Genomic DNA, 26,656 nt, shown 5'->3' on the forward strand with positions numbered 1-26,656 from the left:
ACCAATAGTTTATTTACTCACTTGTTTGTTGCTAATGTCTGTAAAGTAGTTTCAAAATTGCTAACCTGTACCCCTGTGAGAACCAACTTTACCTACTGGAGTACAGCATTTCCAGACAGTTCCTTTTGTGTCCAGCCTTACAGTTCTTGATCAAGATGCTATTTTGCATGTAGGTCAGCTATGTGTTTTTTCCTAACACTTTCAGTGAGTTATGTCATACAGCTTTTTTTAAGTGAGTTTATTTTTGAGAGAGAGAGAGAGAGAGAGAGGGAGGGAGGGAGTGTGAGCACAAGCAGGGGAGGTGCAGAGAGAGAGAGAATCCCAAGCAGGCTCTGCATGTCAGTTCAGAGCTCAAACTCACAAACCGCGAGATGATGACCTGAACCAAAATCAAGAGTCAGACACTTAACTGACTGAGCCACCCAAGTGCTGCTGTCACACAGTTTTAACATAGTTGGATTCACTTGTCACAGCCCACATTTCATCCAGGGATTCTCTGATATCCTGGTTGATTTTTTTTTAAATTGCATTCATTAAAGTTCACTCTTTGTGACGTACAGTGTTAAAGGTTTTGACAAATGTGTAGAGTCATGTGTCCAGCACCTCAGTGCCTTACAGAACAGTCCCGTTACCCTACAATCTTCTCATTGTACTTCCTTCCTCACTCTCCAACCTTTGGCAACCCCAGATCTGATTTCTGTCCTTTTAGTTTTGTAAGGCCTGACTGTGGGTAGCAACTGTTTGTTTGTTGTTAGTTATGAACATTGCTTGTAAGCAGAGGTTGTCTTGCTTTGTGATTGGAGCTGGTTGCTACCAGGATTGAGGTCCCATCCTGGCGCTTACATTGCCCTCTGTGGTCTCAGTTTTCTCATCTGTAAATGGGTGTAATAATAGTCCCAGCCTCAAGGCGGGTATTGGCAGGGCTAGACGGGATAACAGTTGTGGGCACAGTGCCTGGCCCCCATCAAGTAATCAGTGTCCTCAGTAATAATGCTCGCTATTTGTTATCTTTCTCATCATCATGCCAAGGCATGAAAAAAAAAAAGAATGTCAGAGACCAGAAAATGCTGCCCTCTTGGGTTGATGGTGGTAGTGAGAATGCACGCAGGGGCTCTTCCCTGTGGGGGCGGGAGGAGGGCAGAGGATTTGTGCCCTGCACAGAGAGGGTCCTCTGTTGCGTCCTGGGAGTTCGTGTCCCAGGGAGGATGGAATCACCTGTCATTCACAAATTGTCCTCTGCGGGGAGGCCGTAGGGCTTCATTTTGGTTCTTCCTCTACTTCCAGAATTTTTTTTTTTAACTAAAAAAATGGTATTAGAACACAGGAAGGATTTCTTCTTCTTCTCCTCCTCCATTTTTTTTTCATTGAGATATAATTTTATTGAGATATAATTGATATACGGTGTATGTATAATATAGTATAAGCTTAAGGTTATATAGCACAATGACTCTTAACTTACATGGTTTGTGAAATGATTACCACCATAACTTTGGTAAACATCCATCATCTCATATAGTTATAAAAAAAAAAGTGTTTTTTCTTTGTGATGAGAACTTTTAGGATCTATTTTCTTAACAACTTTCAAATATACCATCTCCTCCATTTGTTTTTTAATTTTTTTTTAACATTTATTTATTTTTGAGACAGAAAGAGACAGAGCATGAATGGGGTAGGGGCAGAGAGAGAGGGAGACACAGAATTGGAAGCAGGCTCCAGGCTCTGAGCCATCAGCCCAGAGCCCGACACGGGGCTCGAACTCACGGACCGCGAGATAGTGACCTGAGCTGAATTTGGACGCTTAACCGACTGAGCCACCCAGGCGCCCCTCCTCCGTTTGTTTTTGAGAGCGAGAGCGTGAGGGGGGAGAGAGAGAGAAAGAGGATCCAAAGTTGTCACCAAATAGCCTGATGCGGGGCTCAAACTCACAAGCCTGGAGATCATGACCTGAACTGAAGTTGGGTGCTCAACTGACTGAGCCACCCAGGCGCCCCCACAGGAGGGGCTTCTAAAAGAAGTAAATCACCATACTCTGTACACCCAAGGGGGTTCATATTTTGGTAGCTGCTGTCACCCAGTGCCTGAATTTTCGTACAGATGTAGACCTTTTATTGATGGTCTCATAAACATTTCTCCCCCTTTTTGTCACATAGTGTTCATAATGATACTAAACGAAATAGGGCAGTTTTATCAGGGGCTTCGCCACCCTTCTCTAAACCACTCCCACTGTTTTGGGGTGCAACTTCATGGGTATCATTCTTTGCTCCTGCTGATTTTTATTTTCTCAAGATATATCCCCTAGAGCAGGAATCCTCTGTCCGAGAGGATAGGAATGTCTCTGTGGCTTTATTTATATCATTTTACAGAAATAAATCATTCTGTCCTTTTTTTGTATGTTGACTTATATTTCATCAAAATGCGACCATTGGAGGCTATGATCAAACATCTGGCCAAGTGGCCCAGACTAGTGCTCCCACACGTCATTAATAAATTTATCATCTAACTGTGTAATGCTTTTCTGAGAACCATGATTTTCCTGGAGTAATTTTCTCCACAGTGCTCACTAACCCCCCCTCCTGCCCCCCCCAGGCAACTTCAAGTTCTCCTCCTCCTTACTCTTGGAGGGAACGGCTCCCAAAGTCTCAGGGACTTTTTTCTCAGAAACTCATCCTTTATTTACTTTAGGAGTCAGGACTTGTTTGCATATGTAAAACCAGGACCATATTGTTTGCAGATGCTAGAGGTGCTGCTAGATAATTGAATGTAAAAAAGTTGTGGCTTTTAAATCTTTTTTTTGTTTTTTGTTTTTTGTTTTTTTTTACAAACCTGGACACAAAGGAATATTTTCTTGAATGCAGAACGAAAAAAAAAACCAGGGAAATAAAGATTGTGGGATTGGGTTTCTAATTCAAACATTTCACTTTGTGTTCCTGATAGTGGCATTTCAAACTCACAGAAAGTTCGGGGCCTGGAGTGGTGGTGGGGGGGGGGGGCGGTAAACTAGAGGGTAGCCGGTAAAACTGCAGATTCACTGTATAATCCAGAGAAACACGGGCATAAAAGGAGTTAGGATAAGTGATCAAACAAAAACTCAATCCCAGTATTTTATGACCCCACCTACTAGCATTAACAGTAAAGCGCCCCCCCCCCCAATAGTTTCCTGTTTAGTTTTTTATTTTACGATAAGAGCAGTTCAGAAGTCATTGTGTTTCCTATCAGTATTTGATAAAGCCTCCCTCCCTTTCAGGAGAGCCGCCCAATTGTGATCGCGGGTTGTTAAAACGAATTGGCTTTTAGCTTTAAATGCTTTTGTTTAAAAAAAGGAAATTAGTATGGCTTCTAGCCTGTCTAGCAATGATAAAAACAGATGAGAGGGTCTCACACAAATTGACTGGCTTAAACGAGAAGGCTGGATTCTTTTTCCATGTAAAATTTGAAATCTGTAATAGTATCCGCAAGTACGATGTGGTGCGCGGGTGGGGGGTGGGGGGGGCAGTGAGTTATGAGGTCCCTCTCACGCCAGTATCCGCATCTGCAGGCGGCTTCTGAGTTCTGGTTCAGTGACAGGGGATGGTCCTTGCCTTGCCGCTGCAAGCAGTAGTAGCTCAGGGCAACAAGGCCCGCCCGGCGGCGGAGGGGGGGGGGGGGGGAAGGGGGGCGGGGCGGGGCTGGTGGGCTGAGGGGTGGGGGGAGGTTTGTAGGGCTCCTGATCCTGGGCTGCTCCAGCCAGAGGCAGACAGGACTTGGCTGGAGTCCCATCTCCTTTGAAAATTCCAGGCTTGGTGGGTCAGGGGCTCAACATTAGGGATGTCATTCTTATCTCCTGGAAAGCAGTTCTTTAGAAATAACAGTTTTGGGAGGGTGCCTGGGTGGCTCAGTCAGTTGAACATTTGACTTCACCTCAGGTCATGATCTCCCGTCTGTGGGTTCGGGCCCCACATGGGTCTCCGTGCTGACAGCTCAGAGCCTGGAGCCTGCTTCCGATTTCGTGTCTCCCTCTCTCTCTGCCCTTCCCCCGCTCGCGCTCTGTCTCTTTCTCTCTCAAAAAATAAATACATATTTAAAAAATACGTTTGGGGTGCCCAGCTGGCTCAGTTGGTAGGGCACAGGACTCTTGATCTTGGGGTTATGAATGAGCCCCACGTTGGGTACAGAGATTACTTTAAAATAAAAAGTAAAAAAACAACAACCCAGTTTTGGGGCTCCTGGGTGGTTCAGTCCGTGGAGCGTCCAACTTTGGCTCAAGATATGATCTTGAGGTTCGTGAGTTCAAGCCCCACATCAGGCTTGCTGCAGACAGCTAGTCAGTGCAGAACCCGGTTCAGATCCTCTGTCCCCCCTCTCTGCCCCTCCCTTGCGCTTTCCCAAAAGTAAATAAATACTTAAAAAAATAACAGTTGTATTTGCTTGCTGTACCGTTTTCAAGGGCTTTTAAATTTTTATTTATTTATTTATTTTTATTGAGAAAGATTACATTTTTAGGTTTGAACCTAAAAAACCAAACATTTCAGGTTTAGCGGTGGTATCGCATTTTGTCACTCAACCTGTTTAGGATTTGCTTTGTTTTACCTTTAGGGAGATTTTTGTTTGCTTCCTAGAGAAAGGCTAATGCTTTATTTATTCTTGTTGGGACTCAAGTCTTGGCTAGTTTTGGGATTATGAGCCAGTCATTTCACCTTCCTAAACCTAGATTTGGGCTTTGGGACTAATTTCTTCTTTTTTTTTTTTTCTAAGCTTGTCCCCTCAGTGCAAGGCGGGGACAATAATCAGGATCTCTGAGGTTACGGTTAAACCATCATAGCGGAGCTGTGATGTTTGACCCTATTTCTGGGGTAATTCTTTCCCCTTCACCCAAATCTAGCACAGGACTGGGCATGCGTAGATGTTCTTGTTAGACTGTGCTGAGCCAAATTTTCTAGGCCAAGGATCCCTGCTGGTAAGAAGAAAGGAAGATGTCATCAGGGTGGATTAGGCCTGGGCCTGGGGTCTGAGGCCAGGGGGCTGGCGGGTGGGGCTGCAGGGAGGGAACCTGGGTCTTCCTGGGTGGGGTCCTGATCTGTGGACCAAGGGCTAGAAGGGCCAGTTTTGGTGTGGCCTGCCCAGCCTCCCTCTCCTCTGCCTTCCCATCTGCATGCTGACTGCACGGTCACTTTGGCTTTTCTGGATTTGTATTTAAAAATGTAACAAAGCAGAAACCTGCCACCTTCTTTTCAGGGACTCCCAAATAATTGTTGCATGTTTATTTTCGTTTCTCCTCTCATACCCAGACTGCCTGTAGCATTTAACTACCTTGTAATAAATGTTCTCGAAAATGCCACTGCCGACGTAGATCTTTCCAATACACGTTTTTTGCTGATTTTTCCACTTTTACCCCTCTCCACTCTCAAACTCATGCTGGTCTTTTTTTTTTCTCTCCTCTCTTTTCTTCCCTAATTCAGAAGTTGGAGGGACTGGTCAAGCACCGGACGGTTCGGGAAGCGCCGACCGAGTGTGTCTGCCCCCCAGGTAAGTGGATATTTGATTCTTGTGGGCCCTTGACTTCCCAGAGGCCTGGTGTCCTGTCTCCTGTCTGCTCAAAACTGCTGAGGACATGGTCAAGAGCTTGCATGGGTTTCAGTCTGTCTGTTGTACCTCGTGGACCATCTGGCGTCTTTCTTCCTGTCTTCCCTGACGAGATGACTAGTCAAAGATTCTAGCAGGGTGAACTGCCCTGGTTTGATGAAGATGGTGATCTTGGGGTGGGAATTAAGGAACTGTTAGAAATGACTTATGATGAAAACAAACAAACAAACAAACAAAACAAAAACAAAAAAGAAATGACTTATGACGAAGGCTTAGGTACTGGGAAGGTGAAAGCCATCCTGTTTCAAAGACAGAAACAGGCATGGACCATCCACACAGTATTAACTGTGATTCCAGCTCTGTTCAGACATGAGGGGGTAAATAAGTACTCTGGTGACTGTAGGTTTTTTGGTTTTCATTTCTTTCGGTGGAGGTAGAGGGGGGAAGATGGGAATGATGGTCTGAATGATTCAAATAAGAATGTCTATCTTGGGTTTTGGTGGTGCAACCAGGATGGCTGTGAATAAGACCAGGATTTGTGGATTCCCAGTTCGTGTGGCTGAATTCTGATGCCTATCAGGTCTTCCGGTTGTCCTCATGGGAGCTTGGCACAGACCATCATTGAAGTCTGTGTGCTGTCTTGGCCCTGGTATTTTCAGGGCAAGAATTCTCCTCTGTAGAACAGTGTGTAATACCAGTGAATGAGTTGAAAATCGCAACACTTCTTAGATTTCCCACCATGCCGGACAACGTGGAAAACACGGGAGCTGAGCCCAGGGGCCCCTGTCCTTGCTGTCATTCCTTCCATTAGCCAAGCTGTCTGGCATTTCCCAATCCACTTCAGCTGGCCTAGACACAAAGCTCATTGAACATTAACATCTCCATATTGGAAGATGCCCTGGGGTTTCTGTAAAGGTGGATCTCCTGGTATGAAAATTTCTGGTCTCCGAGGGCCCAGTGGAAGAGGATCTTAGGGACGAGCTTGAGTTAGTCTTTAATAGCACCTCTAACATTTTAATAGCAAAAAGGACATGACAAGTAATGACATCATTAACAGATCATCAAGTCAGATGTTTGATTCAATGGGGGGAAATACTCAGATGACACATGAGTTTTAGGATGATCTGAAAAATGCATACAATAGGAGTGATTCCTCTTTTTTTTTTTTTTTTTTATTTCCCCCCACCTCTTTCTAAGTATTGTATGCATGTCAATTCACGTGAGCTATGTAGGTAAGTATTTTTTAAATTGGGAGTCACAGGGAGCCTGGGTAGTTCTGTCGGTTAAGTGTCTGACTTCAGCTCTGGTCATGATCTCATGGCTCATGGGTTCGGGCCCTCAGTGGGGCTCTGGCTGACATCTGGGAGCCTGGAGCCTGCTTCAGATTCTGTGTCGCCCTCTCTCTTTCTGCCCTTCCCCCCGTTCATGTTCTGTCTCTCTCTCTCTTTCAAAAATAAATGAACATTAAAACAATAAATAAACTGGGGTCACAAAGCATTTGTGAGATATGAAATCAGTTCCGTGGGTTGCAGCCAGCGTTTTGAAATGTTGAACTAGCCATAGACTAGAACATATTGGAGAGAAATTTTTGTTTGAGCTATTTCTATCTGTAGTGTATGACCTGGATGGCGATTGAAATGGGTTTCCTGCTCTGCATTGCTGACCGTAAGTTTGAAAGTCCCAAATAGAGATAGACATGTAGAGGAGGCAGTGAGGGGGCATGGAGCTCCTAAATAAATCTGAACCAGGTTCAAATCTTGGTCTGTCACTTATTAACAATCAAGATCTTTATCAAAAAATGGTAACAGTATTGGAGTGGGCTCTGTAGGCATTTTTGAGGTCATAGAGAAAGGGTAGGTCAAAGCCCATGAGCCCGGAGGGATCCTGTGACCTGCCTCCCTTTTGGAGGGTCCTGAACCACCAAGAGAAGTTCCAAGAGAGTCCCAGGGAAGACCCTGGGGACTGAAAGTCTGGTGATAACCCCCCCAGTCCTGCCAAGAGGAGGGCAGTGACCTACCCTGCTCTTGGAGGGGTCCCCTGCTGGTGGTCAGGACTACACTGCTGTTGTCAGAGGGTCTCAGGGCTGCTATCAAGCTGTCCTGGGAGGTGTGCTCAGGTTGGTCAGTGTGGCCAGCATGGCCAGGCCCTAATGCATGAGCAGGGGAGGGACAGAGAGAGAGAATCCCAAGCAGGCTCCACACTGTCAGTGCAGAGCCTGATGGGGGGCTCAAACTCAGGAACTATGAGATCATGACCCAAGTTGAAACCAAGAGTCAGATCCTTAACCAACTGAGCCACCCAGGTGCCCCTCATTGGAGCCCTTTGGCCCAGAGACCTTCATCGATGCAAACCCCTGTCAGCTGGCACATTCCCCCTGTCACAAAAAGGACAGAAGCCTTTTTCTCTAGCACTGGAAGCCTTCACTGATTCCTGTCTCCGGGGCTCTGATCTGCCCCTCAGCTGTTTGGAGTCAGGACACGCAAACCGCCCTCTGTAGCTTTGGTCCCCATCTGATTTGAGATATTCACAGATGCCCACTGCCCACCCCCGTTTCTTCTCATGGCCTGGGGACTGTGTGATCCTTTGTCAGATCCTGGGAGATCTGATCAAACAGATAAGCGAGGCCAGAGGAGAGGGCATCTCTTCCGTGTGTTGTCCATTGTGAAGAGGAAGCCATGGAGCTGAGAAGGGAGCAGGCCCCTTGCCCAACCCAGTGGTGAGAAGACTGGCAGGGCTGTGCCCTGTGACCTCAGACAAGGGAGGGGCCTGAGCCTTGCTCCTCTCGTCTATAAAACGAGGTCATCCAGGATTTAGGGTGGGCCCTAAGTCCAGTGACCAGTGTCCTTATGCGACAGAAGGGAGAGATTTGAGACACAGAGAAACATGCAGAGGAGCTCTCCGGAGGACAGAGGGATACATCTACAAGCCCAGGATTGCCCGCAGCCACCAGGAGCTGGAGGAAAGGGGTGCTCAGGGGAGAATATTCTCGAAGGAACCGGCCCTGGTGGCACCTTGATTTTGCTCTTCTGGCCTCCAGAACTGTGGGAGAATGTCTGTCATTTTAAGCCACCTAGTTAGTGGAGGCTTGTTGGGGCAGTCCTAGCAAAGGAAAGCGGACAGGAAGGCGAATCATCCCGAGGGCCTTAAGGTTGCTATGAGGGTCAAAATTTCCTACTGTGGGGGCTGGAAGGGGGGCTGCTACCTGGGGATCCCCCCTCCCCCATGCTGCTCTTTGTCATTCACCTGCCCAGAGAGACACTCCTGCACTCCTTCCGCAGAGATCTCCAGGCTTCAGACACAGGGGACTTACCCAACACTCTTTTCTTATGTTACCCGTGTACTTAAAGTTTAAAAGTGGTTATTATTTTTTTAAGTATTTATTTATTTATTTTGAGAGACAAAGACGGCATGAGTGGGGGAGGGGCAGAGAGAGAAGGAGAGAGAGAGAGAGAAAGAGAATCCCAAGCAGGCTCCACACTGTCACTCCAGAGACTGATGCAAGACTCAAACTCACGAACTGTGAGATCATGACCTGAGCTGAAACCAGGTCAGACGCTTAACCAACTAAGCCACCTGGTGTCCCTAAAGTGGTTATTTTTGAGTAGGAAATGACGTATGAGGTGATTAAAAAAAAAAAAAAAGTTCAGGTACTACTAAAGATTACACATGAAGAATAATTCCCCTCCCCTGTTCTCCTGGTCACCTTTCTAGAGGCTTCCTGACTTTCTAGAGCAGTGCTGCCCAGCAGAACTTCCTGTGATGTGGAAATGATCTGTTATCTAGGCTAAAATGGCAGCCGCTACTGGCTATGGAGCCCTTGACAATGTGGCTAGTGCGACAGAGGAAGTAAATTTTAAAATTGTTACTCAGTTTAAATGGCCACATGTGACTAGTGGCTATGGTATGGGGCAGCCTGGGTTTTGAGGTAGTGTTATGTATATTTCAGTGAGTAACTCCTCTCCTGTTTTTCTTTCCACAAAGGGTACCATAGGCTGTTGTCCCTGTACTGCTTTCTTTGATTCATAGTTTCTCTTTGAGATGGTGACTCAGTCTGCACATCAGAGGACATGTACTACATCATTTTGGTTAAATAATGGCATCCTTATCGTCTGTTGAGCTATCCTGTGAGGTGCCTGGCCAGTCACCACCAAGGATGTTTAGGTGGTTTCCTGTCCTGTGTCTTTTTTTTTTTTTTAAAGTTTTATTTATTTTGAGAGGGAGCGAGAGAGTGAGCACAAGCTGGGGAGGGGCAGAGACAGAGGGAGAGAGAGGGAAGCCCAAGCAGGCTCCACACCGTCAGCACAGAGCCCGATGTGGGGCTTGAATTCATGAACCATGAGATCATGACCTGAACTGGAATCAAGAGTCGGACGCTTCACTGACTGAGCCACCCAGGCACCCCTCCTGTCCTGTGTTCTTACAGCCCAGCCTGCAGGGAAGCATTGGAGGGGAGGAGAATGGCCTTCTCACTCTGTTCTCTGCCCTCCTGATGTCTTGTACTGAAGCTAGTCATGAGCCAGTTATTGCTACGGCATCTGGGGGTGTCAGGCTGGAAGGACAGGAGCCCACAGTCTGTTGGGGAGGGTGCCCTCAGAGCAGCAATTCTAGAATATTGCAAGAAGGGCTCTGGCAGGGTTATTCCCAAGCCTGTCCTGTGGCAGATGAAGGGACAACCCGGCCCCCACTTCACTAAGAACAGTCATGACCCTAAGTCATCCTAAGGGCTGGGTCAGAGCCAGTGCCCAACACCTTGGAGCCCGAGAGCCCTGGGTTTGAATCTTGACTCTGACCCCTGATCGTCCTACATGTCCTGGGATGGGCCACTGTGGTGCAAAAGGTCATTGCATTAACTGTTTGGGTCAAGCATCAGAATACTAATGTTCTAACCATCCTACATTAATGAAGAAAAGGAAACTTATTAGCTCATATAACTGGAAGTGGAAAGGTCAGAGGTCGGGCTGTATTCAGGTGGATGTGAATAAATGCCGTGGAATTGTGTAACTTTGAACCATTCAGTGATTGTAGATTTATATGCATTTTACCAAAATTTTAAAAGAAGCCCCGGAATTGACCCTGATTTGCTGGGCTTGGGGCAGATGCCTCTGCCTGAATTAATTGCTGTGCCTGGAGGATGGGATGTCTTGATCGGCTGGCTCTGGGTCATGTGACCATTTTGGACCTGGGTGAGGCAGTCGTGGGGGCAGGTTGACGCTGCCAGAACCACGTGGTCTGAGAATGGGGAAGGGTACTTACCAGAAGGAATATTAGGGTGCTGTTCCTGGAAGAAGACAAATGGTTTTCACTGGGCGGTCGTAAATAAGAGATTACCACTGCAGGGGCAACTGGCAAGCCCTGTCCAGGTGGCCCTCAGCTGGGGACTGTAGACAGAGTCTGGATGTGACCAGAGGTTTGCCTCCACTCCAGGCACACAAGGGCAGTCCTTTCCCTCTGTTGAACTTGTCCAATAGTCAGCCAGGCCCGGTGATAAAGTGCTCAGACTCAGGACCCAGACTCCCTGGTTCAAGTTCTGTCACTTACTAGCTCGATGACCTTGGACGAGTAATTATCCAAGCAGTGCCTCAGTTTTTCACCTGTGAAATGAAAGTTTCCAACGGTACCTATGTCCCGGGATTATTGCAAGGATCGAATGAGTTAATGCATGTGAGTTGTTTAGAATAGGGCCTGGCACTCGCTTCCTGAGAGTGAGTTACTTGTGGTTACCATGAACTCAGATCCATTGTCCCCAGGCCTGTCCAGACCCACTGTGCAGCCTGTTGCCTTCTTGAGTTTTGCTGATGTCAGGCAGGGCTGCCAGAGAGATGGGGAGAGGAGATTTGAAGCTGGAGGTTGGCTGGGAATATTCTGGAGGGAAAGAACAAAGGCTTGGCAGACTGTATTGGCGTGTTCTTCTGGGACGTGGGTGAAAAATGCTGGCGACAGAGCACAGGAGTGAGAGAACCGGAAAGAAAAAGGAAGCGTGTAGCCCATGGGCTCTTGTCAACTGCTAACGGCAACCAGAGGGACCAGTGCAAAGCCTGGGGCTCTGCCCCTGCGTACACTTCGCACTGGTTTCTAACCCGGCTCCACCTGCCCTGGAAATTTGTTAGGAACTTTGCAGAAAAGTGGGAGTACCTTTCATTTCTTCTTTGTGCCCCACGGTATCCTTGTATCATATACCAGAGATGTCGTGTGTGGTTTCCAAACGATGCGCACTGATAAGATGAATCAGAGTGAGATGCTCACTGCTCTGTGACAGTGTCTGGAAGTTTGAGCAGGAGAGTGAAACCCTCATGGGAGAGCATGATGTAAGTTATACGTTTCACTGTTAGTTTATGGCAAATGTTACAGAGCAGAACAGAAGTGCTAAAAGTTCCTTGTGTTTGGCCTGCTTGTTTGTTGGTGTAGGAAAGAGCTTAGTGGAGGAAGTGCACCCTTTCCTTTTTTTTTTTTCAGTGTCTATTTATTTATTTTGAGAGAGAGTGAGCAAGAGAGAGGGAGGGAGAGAATCCCAAGCAGGCTCCATGCTGCCAGCACAGAGCCCGATGCGGGGCTTGATCCCACAAACCGTGAGATAATGACCTGAGCTGAGATCAAGAGTCAGATGCTCAACTGACTGAACCACCCAGGCGCCCCCAGGTATATACCCTTTCTTGGTACTCTGAAGCAAGAAATGGTGATTCCCCTTGGATTATTTATTCAGAGAATTTTTTAAATAATGACTTTTTTTTTTTTTTAACCTGTGAAATCCTACTTGACTGGAATTTATGGTATAAAAAGGTCACTTGATGGCAGTTATCCTACTGTGTAAGACTGCACAGAGTTGAAGGAGATAATTTGGGTGTCTGATCTTGTTTGCTTATTTGTTGGCTGGAATACTCTGGAGTGTGGTCTCTGGTCCCCAGTTCATTATGCCTTGATATTTGTTCCTTCTTTCATTCATTTCTCCTTATCCCTCTTTTGTGCTCTTCCTGTGGGCGATATTGACAGAGACTGTGCCAGGAATTGCAGAGCCTGTCACTGGAGGTCATGGGACAGATACAGGAACCTTACTCTATTAAGAATGGGAAGAGCCTGTTCGTGCCCCGTGTCGGGCTCTGTGCTGACAGCTCAGAGCCTGGAACCTGTTTCAGATTCTGTGTCTCCCTCTCTCTGACCCTCCCCCGTTCATGCTTTGTCTCTCTCTGTCTCAAAAAATAAATAAACGTTAAAAAAAATTAAAAAAAAGAATGGGAAGAGCCTGAACAGAAAAGTCTCACATAGGGTGCCTCAGTCGGTTGAGTGTCCGACTCTTGGTTTCTGCTCAGGTCGTGATCTCACGGTTTGTGGGATCGAGCCCCATGTCGGGCTCTGCAGTGACAGAGAGGAGCCTGCTTGGGATTCTCTCTCTCCCTCTCTCTCTGCCCCTCCCCTGCTCACTCTCTCTCTTTTGCTCTCTTAAAATAAATAAACTTTTAAAAACATTTAACAAAAAAGAAAAGTCTTACAGACATAAAAAGAAGGGAGATATCGCCTCAGATCAGGAGGACCTGGGCAGTGGGAAGATGATAGCCGGGCAGGATTTTGAAGACTGCTTGGCATCTCAGCCAGCTGGGACAGGGGGCACATTTCCTGATCCCATCATTCTGAGCAGAGGCGACTCCAGGGGAGCCCCTGGAATAGCGGGGAACTGTGTTTGGTTGGAAGGTGGCAGTGGGCAGTAAGGGCAGGTCTCGGGGATGGACGGTTGTGGGTGTTATTCCACAGATGACACAGTTGAAGGAATCTGTGTTAGAGTTCAGTGTTAAGAGGAGTCAAAACAGCACGGAGTAAGGGCCGGAGGCAGTCGGTTCTAGCAGAGAAGCCCCCGGAGAGGGTGCTCGGGGTAGGTGGGTGGGGATGGTCTTTGTCTTGTTCCCTGCCGTGTCCACTGAGCCTGGAATGGTGCTGGGCACGTGGAGGAGGGATGGTGAGTGACGCCTGGGTGACTTCTGTGGAGGAGAGGTCATGAGAACTTGAATGGGGGCTGTGAGAATTGATGGCGGGCAACAGCTGCAGGAGGCACGGGCCATGCGGTGGACGGAGCTCACAAACAGGATGGATGGCACTGGTGGGGACAGAGGTGCCTGAAGCTGCAAGCCTGGGGGAGCCTGATGCCCTGAGCAGAAAAGGGAAATCCCCCCACAAGGGACTCAGAAGGGAAGATGGTAGGCATGGTTTTAGATAGTGAGTGGCTTCATGAACCAATTAGTAGACCCACTGATGACTGAGGGATGATAATTAGGGGTCTTCTCTTAAGGCATCATTTAGCCACTCTGAGTCTATTAATTACAAAATGTACCATGTCCCGTAAATAAAGGCCTTGGGGTTTAACTGTGTGCTGACCATTGGAATTTGGAAATTTTCTTGTGACCACCAGAGGGAGCCCACTATATTCATTAAATTCTATAGAAATTTAACACGCATTGAAAAGCAATGGATAATTAATATTAAAAAAAAAAAACTGACTACAAAGCACACAGAAGTTCAAACCAGGGGCAGCGAGACACAGAGCTAAGCACCCACTCTGGTGTTTTTTTTCCTACTAAAATGGAAGATGCCTTGGAATTTTCCAGAAGATTCCAGAATCAGGTGGTTTGCTGGAGGCTGTGATGGATTATTCCAAGGGTAAAATAGCCATGGGCGAACACATTCCTGGAACAGTTGCCTGCCCCACCCACCCACCCACCCAATGTGTATCGAGCACCATCTGGTTTAGTCGTAGCTGAGAATCCTGAGGCTGTAGGACTAAAACTGTTTTGACCTCAGCTTGGCCAACTCTGTGCCAACTATTGGGTGACAGGTGCAACTTGTCACTTACGTGAGGTGTCATGTAACATTGTATGGTAGGAATATTAAATGTCCCACGTATCAGGAGCTACTCATATGTTGGCACTGCCTTCTCCCAGGCTAAGTTCAATGTCATCATCATCATCTCCAGCTTCTTACTTTATTTCTTGTGCTAAAGTATGCTCCAGATGAACTGAAGACTTAAATATGAAAAATGAAACCGTGGAGGGCAACACAAAAATACAATAGGTCACTTAAAATTATGAGGTGGAAGTTGAGTTTATAAGCATGGTACTGAAGTCGGAAATCATAAAGCAGTCGGAATCCACCAAATGGAAGATTTTGTCCCCAGGGAACATTTGGCAATGTTCGGAGATGTTTTTCCTTTGTCTCAACGTGGGGTGTGGTGGGGATGCTACTGGCATCTAGTGGGTAGAGGCCAGCGATGCTGCTAAACATCCTACAAGGCACAGGACAGCCTCCGACACAAAAAATGATCCCACCCCCAAATGTTGGTGGTGTCTAGGCTGAAAAACCCTGCCATTATTTAAAATGTTTTCTGAAACGTTTTAAGCTTAGAGCTTATATTTTCTGTATGGAAGATCTCACCCTGACAGAGTTTAAAGATAAAATACTGAGAGGCGCCTGAGTGGCTCAGTTGGTTAAGTGTCTGACTTTGGCTCAGGTTATGATCTCACAGTTCTTGGGTTCAAGCCCTGCGTCAGGCTCTGTGCTGACTCTCAGAGCCTGGAGCCTGCTTTGGATTCTGTGTCTCCTGGGGCTCCTGGGTGGCGCAGTCGGTTAAGCGTCCGACTTCAGCCAGGTCACGATCTCACGGTCCGTGAGTTCGAGCCCCGCGTCAGGCTCTGGGCTGATGGCTCGGAGCCTGGAGCCTGCTTCCGATTCTGTGTCTCCCTCTCTCTCTGCCCCTCCCCCGTTCATGCTCTGTCTCTCTCTGTCCCAAAAATAAAAAAAAATAAATAAAAATAAAAAATAAAAAAAAAAAACGTTGGATTCTGTGTCTCCTTCTCCCTCTGCCCCTCCCCTGCTCATTCTCTGTCTCTCTGTCTCTCAAAAATAAATAAACGTTAAAAAAAAAGTTTAAAAAAATACCTGAAAACAATTCAACATATATAATAAATGTACAGTTGATAGTCATGAAGTGTAACTTTCTTACAAAAGAATAAGGAAAAGTCAAATATTGTAGTGGAAAGATGGGTAAAGAATAGGAACAGGGAGTTCCCAGTGAAAAATACAAATGGTGACACTTTCCTTCAGTGGATACTTATTCATCTGTTGCGAATAATTGCAGAAATTCCTAGTAAAAGGAAATACTGTTTTCAGTGATCACAGTGATAGTGTTTAAATTGTTTCAGTCTTTCTGGAGGGCAGTTGTTGCAGACGAAGTCCAAGGGCAGTCTGCTGGAGAAATCTTTCTTGTTTGGGAATTCTGTCTTCTTGTGCTATTCAGGCCTTCAACCGATTGGGTGAGGCCCACCCACATTCTGGAGGGCAATCTGCTTTACTCCAAGTCCACCTATTGGGATGTTAATCTCATCCCAAAAAATCCTCATAGAAACATCCAAAGTAAATGTTTGACCATGTATCTGGGCACCATGGTCCGTCCAAGTTGACCCATGAAATTAACCATCACACCTGTGTCATGGCATTTCTCCATCTGATTCCTGCCCTGTTCTCTGGACCCATCTCTCAAATCACATTACCTTCCTATGCCCTATGGAATGACTTAGTTTCTCAATTGGAATCTGTGTGTCAGTCCCCTGCCTGAAGCATCTCTCTCCTCCTGGCATTTTTCCTTGAAGGATCCATATTCTTTCTTCACGATCCACTGGCTACATGGCTGGCTGGTAACAGGCCCTCCGTGAGTGTTGGATAGGGTGGCGGAAACAGAGGACAAACTCAGCCTTTAGTAAGGGAACACATGGAATTCAGCTCTTTCTATTAATATCTTTGGGTGATTTGTGGAATAACAGGTCTGTTAGAGGGCAGTTATAGGGAAAGGGTAATAAAATCTAGACAGGAAGCTTCCATAGCTGACATTGTCCTTCTTGAATTTACACGCTGTCCTCAAACAGGGCGGCCTGCAGGGGCAGTTTCTTGACCTGTGTGGGAAAACTCCTTGGAGGGATGTTGGCTTCCTTTTATTTTTTTAAAGTTTATTTATTTATTTTTTTGGGGGGGGGGGGCGGGGCAGAGAGAAAGGGAGGGAGGGAGAGAGAGGGAGAGAGAGAGAGAGAGGGAGGGAGGGAGAGAGAGAATCCCAAGCCCCTACTGTGGTGCTCGAACTCAGGAACGGTGAGATCATGTCCTGAGCCAAAACCAAGCATCCGATGCTTAACCAGCTTGAGCCACCCAGGCGCCCCTCCTTTTTGTTTTTAAACTTGATACTCTCTTTACATTCTTTCCAGTGTTTTCTCCACTTGGCCTTTTCTCCTTCCTCACTTAGGCTTAACGCTGGCCAGGACTTGGCTAGGCTGAGCTCTGAGCTGGCTCCGGGGTCCGATGTTTGGAAGCAATTGCATTTGGTTTGGCGCTGGCCAGGGTCCCTTCCCTGTGAATCAGATCCGCTCCTGCTGGCTTGCCTTGGGGCACTTGCCGCTCTGTGTCGGAAATCTGTTCCCTACAAGGAAACACTTCAGAAATCCCCTTCCTGAAAAGCCTTCCCATCCTTTGCAGCTAACATTTCCTGTACATTCTCTTCTAGTAACCCACCTCCCCCTATCCTGTTGCCTAAATTGAGCAGGGTTTGGGAGTTGTATAGACCTGGGTACCTCCAGACACCTCCCGAGATTGGAAAGCCTCACCTCTTTGCAGGATCGTCCCCCTCATCTCTTGCCTGCCCTTGGACCCCCTAGCTTCTCTCCCCTCTTCTCCTCCTGTGGCCTCATGCAGGCTCCATGTGCCACCCCAGAGCTGGGATCCCTGCAGGCTTGCCGAGATGGTGCTGCAGGCTCCCTGCGTGCCCTCACCCTTGGCACAGGTGGCCTCAGCTTGCCTTCTGTCCTTCCGGGGCTGATCAAAGTCAGGGGTGTGGACAGAAATAGCTGCCCTTGCTAAATTTTACAAAAAGGATCAGCAAAAACACACAGAAACGTCTCCTTTCCCCCTTCATATGTTAGTTTGTCTCGCTCTGTCCCACGGTGCTGCCTGTGTCCTCCCACTTCATCGTCCATAAGTGTTTAGTAGCGGCATGTCACGGGAGCTGGGCCCTGGGATGTGCCCCCAGACCTGGGAAAGAGGGCAAGTAGCTGGCGTGTTGTTCCAGGGAGCTGAGAGGAAGGAGGACATCTCGGTGGATGGTGAACGAGCTTGCATTCTTTGTTCCTAGTAGCAGAATCAAGTTGGCGGAGTTAGAGAGCAAGGGAAAGTGTTGGGAGGAAAACCAGAACTCACAAAAGTGATGCACCTGCTGGGGAGGAGGCTTATGGAGGACAGGATGCAGGAAAGTTCTGGGAATCAGGGCAGCAGGTCCCCAGGGCATGGAGGCTTCTCAGATACCGCCCAGCCAACTTTTTTTTTTATGTGTGTCACTGTGCTTGAGATTCAGGGTCTCAGGAGAAGAAGCCCCACTGGGCAGGCCTGGACTCTGTGTGTGTCCCTCCACCTGGGGTTTCCAGGCAGGGCGGAGAGGCAGAGAAGCATCTCTCCCGTGGGTGCCAGGATACCTTTTGGCGTCCAGGAAAGGAGTCTGGATTTGGATGCGGGTGGATCCAGCCACGAGTGCCAGCTGTGGCCACCACCCATGGGCTCTGTGAGTTATTTGATTCTTTAAACTGTCTTTCTCCTCAGGGCCCCTGGATGGCTCCATCAGTTAAGCGCCCGACTCTTGATTTCAGATCGGGTCATGATCTCATGGCTCATGAGTTCGAGCCTCATGTGGGACTCTGTGCTGACACCTTGGAGCGTGCTTGGGATTCTCTCTCTCTGTGTCCATCCTCTGCTTGCTTTCTCTCCTCTCTTTCTCAAAATAAACAAACTTAAAAAAACTAAACTGTCCATCTCCTTGTGTGTAAAATGGTATAACCTTATTTTCTTCATGGGTTTGTGTTGAGGATACACTGAGATGAACACATGTGGAAGTGCTTGGCATACATTAGGCATCCAATAATGTCTGTTCACTTATCCCTAAGGAAGTGGATCTGTGGTCCCCTCATGAGGTGGGAGAGAGCCTGACACAGATCATTATTGTGGGTGGGATGTTACTAGGACAGCATAGACAGCATGACCATGGGGGACACTTTCCTTTTGTTGTCTCCCCTGCAGAACAGACTGTCGTTTCTGCTTAGACTCTTGGTTCATTTGGTGCCAGAATCCCCAAGTGAAGCTTCTGCTCCAGGATGCAGAAAGAGCAACTCCTGGCTCCTTGGGGAGCCCTTCAACTTGATGATCAGCAGGCAGCAGTTATAAAGCTCTTTACTTTTGGGTGGCCCTGGAGTTTCCCCCATGATGCAGCAAAGCCTCCCTTCTTCCCTGACTCCACTGTTCTTTTTTATTTTTGCAGCCCTGTGTTTAGAATTGGGACTGAATGCCAGCCACGCTGCCTTGCCCGTGAGGTCATGATTTTCATGACACTTGGCTTGAAGTAGCCTGTTGCCTGGTCTGTTTCCTTAGAAGTAGTCCCGTGCGGGCCACTCACAGGCTAGCACAGAAAGAAGTTCAAAGCGCTGTGGGCTGAGGTTCCGTGGGCGGGGGGGGGGGCTGGGGGGGGGCTCACGAGGAAGGAAAGTCTTGCAAACAAAGGCCAGTGCATGGCCAGTGTGGAGGAGGGGCCAGACCTGGGTCCCCCGTTAGAAGCACACACGCCTGCCTCCCTGTGGTGCTTTCTACCAAATGTACCTTTAAAAATGTGGGGTGCCTGGGTTGAGTGCCTGATTTCAGCTCAGGTCATGATCTCATGGTTCGTGAGTTCGAGCCCCATGTGAGGCCTGCTGCTGTCAGCACAGAGCCCGTTCAGATCCTCTGTCCCCCTCTCTCTCTGCACCTGCTCCACTTGTACTCTCTCTCTCTCTCTCTCTCTCAAAAAAAAAAAAAATGTATAGACAAGACCACATGTGCCCCCGGGTGAGTGGGAGCAGCAGGTGACTTGGAGGCAGGGGGGGAATGCACCAGAGCTGTCCCACCCACAGGAGGATTGGATAGTGACTTTCCCCCTGAGCATCACTTCCCATCCACGGCACTGCCTGTCACCTAGGTGGGGATGAAGGGGGACTGTATTGGCCCAAGTGCTTGCTGAAAGGTCAGCTCTGTACAGGAGCGGCACACTTATTGGCTGTGACTGTGGATCTCAAAGTGCCCCAGAGGGGGTCTGGCCACTGGTCTTACCATTTTCTCTGTGTATATGTGCACGTATGGGGGGATGGGAGGCACAGACAGGACAGAGGGCTGCCCCTGAGGAAGGCTAGGAGCAGCTGCCCAGGAGTGCCCCGCCCCCCGGCCGTATTGCATCCCCAGTGGGACTTGAGCTTCACTGCCAGGAGGACAAGGTAGTACCTTCCATCCACCCTCCCATGCCTGTTTGCTCTCCGAAATGTACATCCTCTCCTCTTGCCTGCTCCCCTCTTGGGATCCAGGACCTCCATCAGGAGGGGTCTGTGAGGGTCACGTTGTGGTACCTGGGCACTGGCCCCTTCACTGTTTGCAGGGGTGGGGGGTGTAGAAAATCGGGGAAGGTGTATGTGTGGAGGGGTAGATTGCATGTGGGGGATTCGGGGGCATAAACTCAGGAGGGAGAGTTTACAGGTGGGTGAATGCAAGGGGTTTGCTTTGGTGGAAGAGGTAGAGGTGAAAGAGGCGTGAGAGATGGAGTGAGTCGTGAACTCAGGTGTATCTGCCCTGTCCCCATACTGACTCACTTGGTCTCCAGGCCACCTCTTGATGATGGAGAGCCTCATTTTCTACCTAGAGCAGACCATTTGCTTCATCCTGAAGGTCCTTGCCTCCCCGCATGGCCCCCCCCCCCTTTCCTGTCTTCTTACCCTCCTTTCATTTTTTCATTAAAAAATATTTTTTAAGTTTATTTATTTTGAGAGAGAGAGAGAGAGAGAAAGAGAGAGAGCGAGCACATGAGCAGGGGAGGGGCAGAGAGAGAGAGGGGGAGAGAATATTCCAAGCAGGTTCCTACCAACAGGCTCAATCCCACAAACCACGAGGTCATGACCTGAGCAGAAATCAAGAGTCGGGATGCTTAGCCGACTGAGCCACCCAGTGCCCCCCTTTTATTTTATTTTATTTTATTTTATTTTATTTTATTTTATTTTATTTTTGTTTTTTTTCTCCCTCCTTTTATTTTTTAAAAATTATTATTATAAAAGCAAACTGTGCTTCTTAAAATTACCCCACTGCCTCCCTCCTCAAAAACAACATAACGCTGAAGTTCAAAGAAAAGTCTCCCTTTTTTCCTCACCTTACCACCCTCTCCAATACCATTCCCTGGATGTAAATATTTTACAGATATACACATTTAAATTCTTGCAGAAATAAAATAACACGTGGTATTATGAACTTTTTTTTTTTTGTCTTCACAATTTAAAGGTACAAATCTCAGTTCATACAACCCACATGGACTTCTGGGGCCCACGGCCAAGCTTACGTGGAGACCTGTTCAAATAAACAATAAACCGTGACTCCAGGCAGGGAGCTGGGGCAGCCTCCCTGCTTTCCCTCTGCCCTCCTGGACCTCTTCCAACATTTCCTTCCACACCAGTGGTTTTCCACTCTTTCCAGTCTAAAAGTCTCCCAGCTTGTGTCCTGCTCCTTCTGATTCTGGGGGCAAGCTTCCACAGAAGGTGGAAGAAGGGCAGTGAATATGCATGTACTTGATACTCTGTGTCTCTGCAACCATTAGTAGCTTTGGTCACTATAATATCAACGTATCGGAGAGTGCCCGGCTGGCTCAGTTGGAAAAGCATGTGACTCTTGATCTCGGGGTTGTGAGTTTGAGCCCCACATTGGGTGTAGAGATTACTTAAAAATAAAATCTTAAGGCGCACCTGGGTGGCTCAGTTGGTTAAGCATCTGACTTCAGGTCAGGTCATGATCTCATGGTTTGTGAGCTCGAGCCCCACATCGGGCTTGCTCTGTGAGCACAGAGCTCGCTTCAGATCCTCTGTCTCCCTCTCTCTCTGTCCCTCCCCCATTTGTTCTCTCTCTCTCTCTCTCTCAAAATAAATAAATAAACTTAAAAAAAAATCTTAAAAAAGAAACACATATCTATGCCTCTGATGTCTGCCTCATTATTTGTTTTAACTTTTTGTCCAAATAGAACTTAACTACAGGCCAAGCACATATCCTAAATTTGCAGCTTGCTCAATTTGCATAGACAGCACACACCTATGGCCCAGACAAGAAACAGCACATGACCTGCCCCCCAGAGACACACCCCCTTCCCTGCTCACCCCCCCCAGTTGCCCCAGGGGTGATCAACATCCCAGTTTCTCACACGATAGGCTAGCGTTGCCTGTTTTTGTGCTTTACGTGAATGGAATCACATGATGTAGATTTGTTTGTCTTTAGTTGATCATGATGAGATCCATCCATTTTGCTACATGTGGTTGTGGATTATTTACTTATTTTTTATTTTTTAAATGTTTATTTATTTTGAGAGACAGAGCATGAGCTGGGGAGAGGGACAGAGAGAGGGGGAGAGAGAGAATCCCAAGCAGGCTCTTTGCTGTCAACGCAGAGCCCGACGCGGGACTTGAACACATGAACTGTGAGATCATGACCTGAGCTGAAGTCTGACACTTAACTTAACCCAGGTGCCCCTCTGCTACCATTTTCAATGATAATATTTTTGAAAATTCATTTCCTGTTTGTTGCTGAGAATTTTTCAGGTTGCTCTTATTTCTAGTGTCCTTGGCACCTTTGCTTGTTAATGTTTAACAGTTTGTCTTTAGATTTTCCATGTATTTTCTATCAGATTGTCTATAAATAGAGGTTTTTTTTTTGTTTGTTTGTTTCCTATTCTGTGCCTTTTATTTCTTTTATTGGACTCACTGCTTTGGCTGAGACCTTCCATCGTGCTGAACAGAGGTATTACCAGTTCTGGAGCAGAGGCATCCTGGTTTCATAACCCAACCCGGAGGGAAACACTAAGCATGACCACTACTTTAGGGTTTTTGCAGCTGCCAATCCCATTAAAGAAGTTTTTCTTCTTTTCTTAGTTTGTGGTGAGGTTTGTTTGTTTGTTTTTAAGTTATGACTGGGTGTTAAAACTTGTCCAGTGATGTTTCTGCATTTATGAGCTAATCAGATAATAGCTCTCCCTTTTTTTTTTTTCCTCTGTGAAAACAGTAGATTACATTGATTGATTTTAGAATGTTAACTTCCCTTGCATTCCTGGAAGTAAACTCTTATTGATTAGGCTGTGTTATTTTAATAGCTTGCTAGATCCAATCTGCTAACATTGTGTTTGGGGATTTTGCATCTGTCTTCATTGAGAGATGGTCTGTAAGTGTCCTTTTTCCCTCTATTGTCAGTTTTTAGTATTAAGACCAGGACTTATAAGATGAGTTGGGAACTGTTAGCCCTGTTTCTTCTGGAAGAATTAGTATATGATTTAATGTTGCTCCTTTCTGTCCTTTTTTAAAAAAATTTTTTTTAATGTTTATTTATTTTTGAGAGAGACAGAGACAGAGCGCAAGCAGGGGAGAGGAGCAGAGAGAGAGGGAGACACAGAATCTGAAGGAGGCTCCAGGCTCTGAGCTGTCAGCACAGAGCCCGATGTGGGGCTCAAACCCATGAACCGTGAGATCATGACCTGAGCTGAAGTCAGGCCCTTAACCCACTGAGCCACCAGGTGCCTCTATGTTGCACCTTTCTTAAATGTTTGGGAGAAATCCCTAGTGAAAGCATCCAGGTGTAGGATTTCTTTAGGTTTTAAACAATTAATTCATTTGTTTTAATAGCTGTAGGACTCTCCTTATGTTTTTGTAACAGCTTTATTAAGGTGGAATTCACAGGGGGCACCAGGCTGGCTCTCAGAAGAGCATGCGACTCTTGATCTTGGAGTTGTGAGTTCAAGCCCCATGTTAAGTGTAGAAATTACTTAAAAAAAAATCTTCAAGAAAAAAAGGTGGAACTCACATACCACAGAATTCATGTATTTAAAGTGTACAATTCAGCAATTTTTAGTGTATGCAGTGTGGTGCCACCTTCGCCACGGTTGTGTTTAGAACATTTCTGTCACCCCAAGTAGAAGCCCTGTGCCCCTTAGACATCATCTTCCAATCCTGCTGTCACCCTCAGCTCCTGGAAACCATTAATCTATATTTTTTAAATGTTTGTTTGTGTGTTTGTTTATTTAGAGATTAATAGAGAGTGTGTGCAAGTGGAGGGATGGCAGAGACAGAGGGAGAGAGAGAGAATCCCAAGCAGGCTCCACACTGTTAGCGTAGAGCCCCATGTGGGACTCGATCCCACGAACCATGAGATCATGACCTGAGCTGAAGTCAAGAGTTGGATGAATAATTGAGCCACCCTAATTTTTAGGTGCCCCTCTATTTTTTTGTTTCACTCTATTTGCCTCTTCTGGGCATTTTGTTTAAGTGGAATCATAAATATGTGACCTTTGGTACGTGGCTTCTTTTACTTAGCATAAGGTTTTCCGGGTTCACCCATGTATGGCATGTGCCAATATTTCGTTCCTTTTTTAAGGCCAAATAATATGCCATCGCGTGGATATACCACATTTTGTTGATCCATTCGTCCATTTACGGACATCTGGGTTTCCTGTATTTGGCCATGATGGATGCAGCTGTTATGAACATTCATGTACAAGTTTTTGTGGGAACATATGTTTTCATTTCTGTTGGCTATATACTTAGGAATTGAGTTACTGACTCATAGGCTTCATTATTTTTTATTGCTAAACCATAACATGGATATACCAAAGTGTATTTAACAACTGCGTTATTGCTGGTCATTTAAGATGTTTGCATTTTTGCTGTTGAACAGTGCTCCGGGCAGTGCTACTCAAAATGTGGTTTGCCAATGGGTGCTGGCCCTTGAACTGTTTGTTATGGACCTATAACAACATTAGGATAGAAATTGAGAGTATTTGGAAAGTTTTACAACAATTTAAGCGGTAATTTTATGTCTGTTGAATCTCATAATAAAAAACATGGGCTAGTGCTTTTATGTTTTGGGTTTTTTAAATTTTATTTTCTACTGCATCATTTTATTATATTTACCAAAAGCATCGGCGCCTGACAAACTGGAAGTCAGAATGAAAAACACAGCTGGCTCCCTGCCTCTCCACCGCCGATAGGTAGTAAACCTCCCTGTTCATGTGTTTCTGTAGGAATTGCTTTTTTTTTTTAAGTTTATTTATTTTGAGAGAGAGAGAGCATGAGCAGGGGAGGGACAGAGAGAATGGGAGAGAGAGAGAATCCCAAGCAGGCTCTGTGCTGTCAGCACGGAGCCTGATGCAGGGCTCCAACTCAGGACCTGCAAGATCATGACCTGAGCTGAGGCCGGACACTCAACTGACTGAGCCACCCAGGCACCCCAAAACTTGATTATTTTAAAAGGGATAATACTAAGTCATGACCAGGTAAACAGACTCAGGAAAAAAAGGTGCCTGGTGTAAAGCTTCGGTCAGAACCGTCAGCTTTTGATTCTACACGGGGGTGACCTCAGGCCTCAGCTGGGGTAGGACCTGAGGAGGCGGTCTCTGAGCAAATCCCACCCACAGCAGCAGAAGACATACCCTGGCTGCACACACTCACTGGGGGCCTACCCTGTTCTGCTTGTCAGGTAAGCGCTGTGCAATCTGTTTCGTTACCCCCTCTGAGGGCTCAGGCAGTCCCTGGGGAGCCTGGTGTTGTGACTCGGTAACTGTAGGCTGAGAAAAGCACCAGGCATCTACTGTCCTCCATTGGCCAGAGGGAGCATTCAGGATGCCGGGGCAGGTCTGGGTCAGCTTTGAAGGCTGAGGATGGGTGAGGACCAGCTTGTTCTGAGTATTCTGGCAGCAAGAAGGGCAGTGAGGAGCTCTCTCAAGTTGGCCCCTGGAGTTACATGGTTTAGCTTGGTTATGTGTTTCTGGCATCAGTACCAAAGTAAGTTGGGAATGCCAAGTAGGAGCTCTGAATTCAGTGCCATCTGAAAGCCAGTGTATCAGTTAGGCATGCATCTGGCTGCAGGTAACAGAAACCCTAACTGAAACTCACGGGCACTTATTCTCCTTGCATGCTAATTCTGGAGGCGGGCAGTCCGGGGCTGGTGTGGCTGCTCAGGGATGTTTCTGGAACCTTCGACTCCTCTTTTCATCTCTCCATCCTTAGCGGCAGACCTTCATCTTCACTGAGAGGTCAGGGAGAAGGGGGTTGGAATGAGTGTTGGGTCAATCCCAGGCAGGAGATACAAAGAGTGTTAGACTTACAATCAAAAGATAGGAGGGACACCTGGGTGGCTCAGTTGCTTGAGCATCCAACTTTGGCTCAGGTCATGATTTCACGGTTCATGAGTTCAAGCCCCACATCTGGCTCTGTGCCCGCTTCGGATCCTCTGTCCCCCCCTTCTCTGCCCCTCTACCACTCATTCTGTCTCTCTCAAAAATAAGTCCATGGCCATCTCTGGGTCACCTTGGGGCAAGTCACTTCCATCTCCTGTCAAATGGCCTAGTTGCACTATGTTATCTCGAAAGTCCCTTCCTTCTTGTCCCAGATTCTGCATCTATTGCTGTGCTATGAACCACCCCCAGATCTTATCGCTTCACATGTTTATTTTGCTTATGAATCTCAAGTACTGCGAGGGCTTGGTGAGGACAGCTGGTCTCAGCTCCACTTGGTGTTGGTTGGGAGGCTGGGATCGCACGAGAGCTCACACCATGTCTTGCAGGGGTTGGGGGATGCGGGCGTAGTCTGGGACCTCAGCTGGAGCTGTGGCCGGAACATCTGCACCTGGACTTCCACGTGACTGCGTGTGTGGCTTCTTCGTAGTGTAGTCACTGGGTTCTAAGGGTGAACGTCCCAAGGGGAGGCCAGGAGAGGCTGTGTGGATCGCCTCTTCTGACTGGCTTGGGAACGCATGCAAAATCATTTCTGCCACATTTTCTTCATTAGAAGTAAGTGATGAAGGACAGCTGCTATTCAAGGGGAGACAAGTTAGACCTGCTTTTTGAGGGAGGGGTGTCAAAGAATTTATGGACATGTTTGTTTATTTATTAAAAATTTTTAATGTTTTATTTATTTTTGAGAGAGAGTGTGAGCGGAGGAGGGACAGAGAGAGAGGGAGATGTAGACTCCGAAGCAGGCTCCAGGCTCTGAGC

At 47.1% G+C, this 26,656-nt stretch overlaps 1 protein-coding gene across 1 annotated transcript in view; it reads left to right on the plus strand.

Moving 5' to 3' along the window:
* The window catches only part of COL23A1 (collagen type XXIII alpha 1 chain), a 351,683-nt gene that overhangs the window by 19,387 nt on the left and 305,640 nt on the right, over positions 1-26,656 (plus strand). Inside the window, exon 2 of the mRNA XM_027076904.2 lies at positions 5,436-5,502. Within this exon, the coding sequence (XP_026932705.1) occupies positions 5,436-5,502 (67 nt within the window). The remainder of the gene's footprint in view (positions 1-5,435; positions 5,503-26,656) is intronic.

Source organism: Acinonyx jubatus, chromosome A1, assembly GCF_027475565.1.
Source record: "Acinonyx jubatus isolate Ajub_Pintada_27869175 chromosome A1, VMU_Ajub_asm_v1.0, whole genome shotgun sequence".
Taxonomy (NCBI): Eukaryota; Metazoa; Chordata; class Mammalia; order Carnivora; family Felidae; genus Acinonyx; species Acinonyx jubatus.